The sequence below is a fragment of the Limulus polyphemus genome, unplaced genomic scaffold (assembly GCF_000517525.1).
Source record: "Limulus polyphemus unplaced genomic scaffold, Limulus_polyphemus-2.1.2 Scaffold8413, whole genome shotgun sequence".
NCBI classification, from domain to species: domain Eukaryota; kingdom Metazoa; phylum Arthropoda; class Merostomata; order Xiphosura; family Limulidae; genus Limulus; species Limulus polyphemus.
The window spans coordinates 1-2,044 of record NW_013674023.1 but is presented as its reverse complement, the minus strand read 5'-3'; the positions used below and the strand labels follow the sequence as shown (position 1 = coordinate 2,044).

General features: G+C 32.0%; 1 protein-coding gene across 1 annotated transcript in view; it reads right to left on the bottom strand.

The window, feature by feature from the left end:
• The window catches only part of LOC106475332 (5'-AMP-activated protein kinase subunit gamma-2-like), a gene marked incomplete at its 5' end in the record, with an annotated part of 7,760 nt that extends 6,273 nt beyond the window's left edge, over positions 1 to 1,487 (bottom strand). Inside the window, 3 exons of the mRNA XM_022379473.1 lie at positions 626 to 697; positions 965 to 1,087; positions 1,434 to 1,487. Of these exons, the coding sequence (XP_022235181.1) occupies positions 626 to 697; positions 965 to 1,087; positions 1,434 to 1,487 (249 nt within the window). The remainder of the gene's footprint in view (positions 1 to 625; positions 698 to 964; positions 1,088 to 1,433) is intronic.
• Positions 1,488 to 2,044: the final 557 nt, after the last annotated feature.

Genomic DNA, 2,044 nt, shown 5'->3' with positions numbered 1-2,044 from the left:
GGAATCTTCCTTTAGCAGGCAAAAAAAAGTTGAACATATACGGAACTCCAAAACCTGGACAAAAATAAAACAATGGTCTTCAACTCACTTCATTTTGTGCTTTTGCATTGTGATCAATAATAGATTGTTTCATGATTTCTGTGTAAAACTACATAAAAGGCTATCTCCACACAGCTGTTCCTAATTCTGAACTGATAGACCAGAGGGAAGACAGCTAGTCAACAGCACCCACTGCCAACTCTTGGGTTTATTCTTACTGTTCACCCACGCCCCAAAGTGCAAAGCATGTTTTGGTGGCAACAGCTCGCAAACCATAAAGTCTCAAATTCACATTCCAAACATACTAGGCCAAACTTGGCCCTATAAAAAATAGAGCCTGGATAACACTTATTTAAATAACACAATCACGATTTACAAATTTTAAATATTCTTGTATTCTCTTCTTTTATGAAAAAGTTTTTTTTTCCTTTTTTTTTTTTTAAGGAAACTGACGAACAACCGTTGATTGAATTTAACATTTTTTTTACCTTATATAAATGAAAAAAAATGTGCATATCAAACCAAAATCCACAATACTACAAATATAAAAAGCTCTTTGTTTCATGATAAACGTTTCTTGCTTTACCTGGTCTCGATGTTCTAGAGCCTTTCTGACAGTCATGTCTAGATTGTTGTAGGTTTTCTCAGCTGCCAAGTTCTAAAAAAAAAAAATTGTATGAGTAAACTTGTTTTACCTTTCAACCCATTAACAGTTTGTTATTTTTTTTTCACACTTTTTAAAAAGTACCAAAATACAAGTTAAATGAGCACACAAATATAAAAACCTACACCTTTAAAGTCTGTGGTACAATCAATATATGACTGAAAACTGATCTAAACTCTTCACATATTTTAGAGAGGATAGTAAAAAATTAACTTAAAAAGTAATATCAAACTAAGTATAAAAAATAGTTCAAGTCCTTACAATAACATCAAACTTAGCATAAATGTCCACCACTTTGCCTTGTTCATTTACTATGGGCAAAGCCGAAACTCTCCTCTCTATGAATTGGTTGAGTACTGTAATCACAGGGGTGTCTTCTTTCGCCTTGGGAATAAAAAACACTATTTCAGAAAATTATAACACCACAATCTTGTAACTCAAAATTTTTATAAATATACTTTTTACATTCAAAATGTGTAAGATTCTCCTCATATCCTACACACTGTGAAATAATACAAAATAAACTTTTCAAAGACTAGATGCATTGCTCATACTTTGTTACAAAACGTTTGATAAACTTAATGTTGCTACGTTAGTGGTAATGTCTTGCAGAACGTTTAAACTAACGTAGCAACAGTAAGTTTACGATCTGTAAGACATTACCGATCTGTAAGACATTACCACTAACTAGCAACAGTAAGTTTATCAAACTATTGTAAAAAGTTCCCACTTTGAGTTCTTGCAGGGTCTGGTTGAGGTAACTTGGTTTTGGAAGATCAGAAAACTGAAAGATAAAAGAAAATTAAATATTTTATATGAATAACACTTATTGGAAATAACAAAAGAAAATTTTGTTCAAGCCAAACACTCTATCAAGTGAGAATTTACATAATTAAAGAAAATAAAATAACATTTACACTATTTTTTCAGTATTGTGTGTATCTTGTCAATAGCCTACTGATGTACTATGTTTTATTACTCTTCAAACCAAATGAATTTCTGAAAAAAAAACAATTATAGACTTGCTGCTGTAAGTAAATATGCACTCAAACCACAAACCTATTTCTTTCATCAGGTTTATAGAAAATAACTGCCATGGTGGCATCATCTTCTTTCATCGGTTATTGAGAATCTACTTAAGTGTAAGTCTCATAAACTTATAGAGGTCTAAGGTAAGAGTTAGGACCACTATATGACAGGTAATGTTTCAAGAGTTAGGTCAGCAATCATTAGGACCACTATATGACAGGTAATGTTTCAAGAGTTAGGTCAGCAATCATTAGGACCACTATATGACAGGTAATGTTTCAAGAGTTAGGACAGCAATCATTAGGACCACTA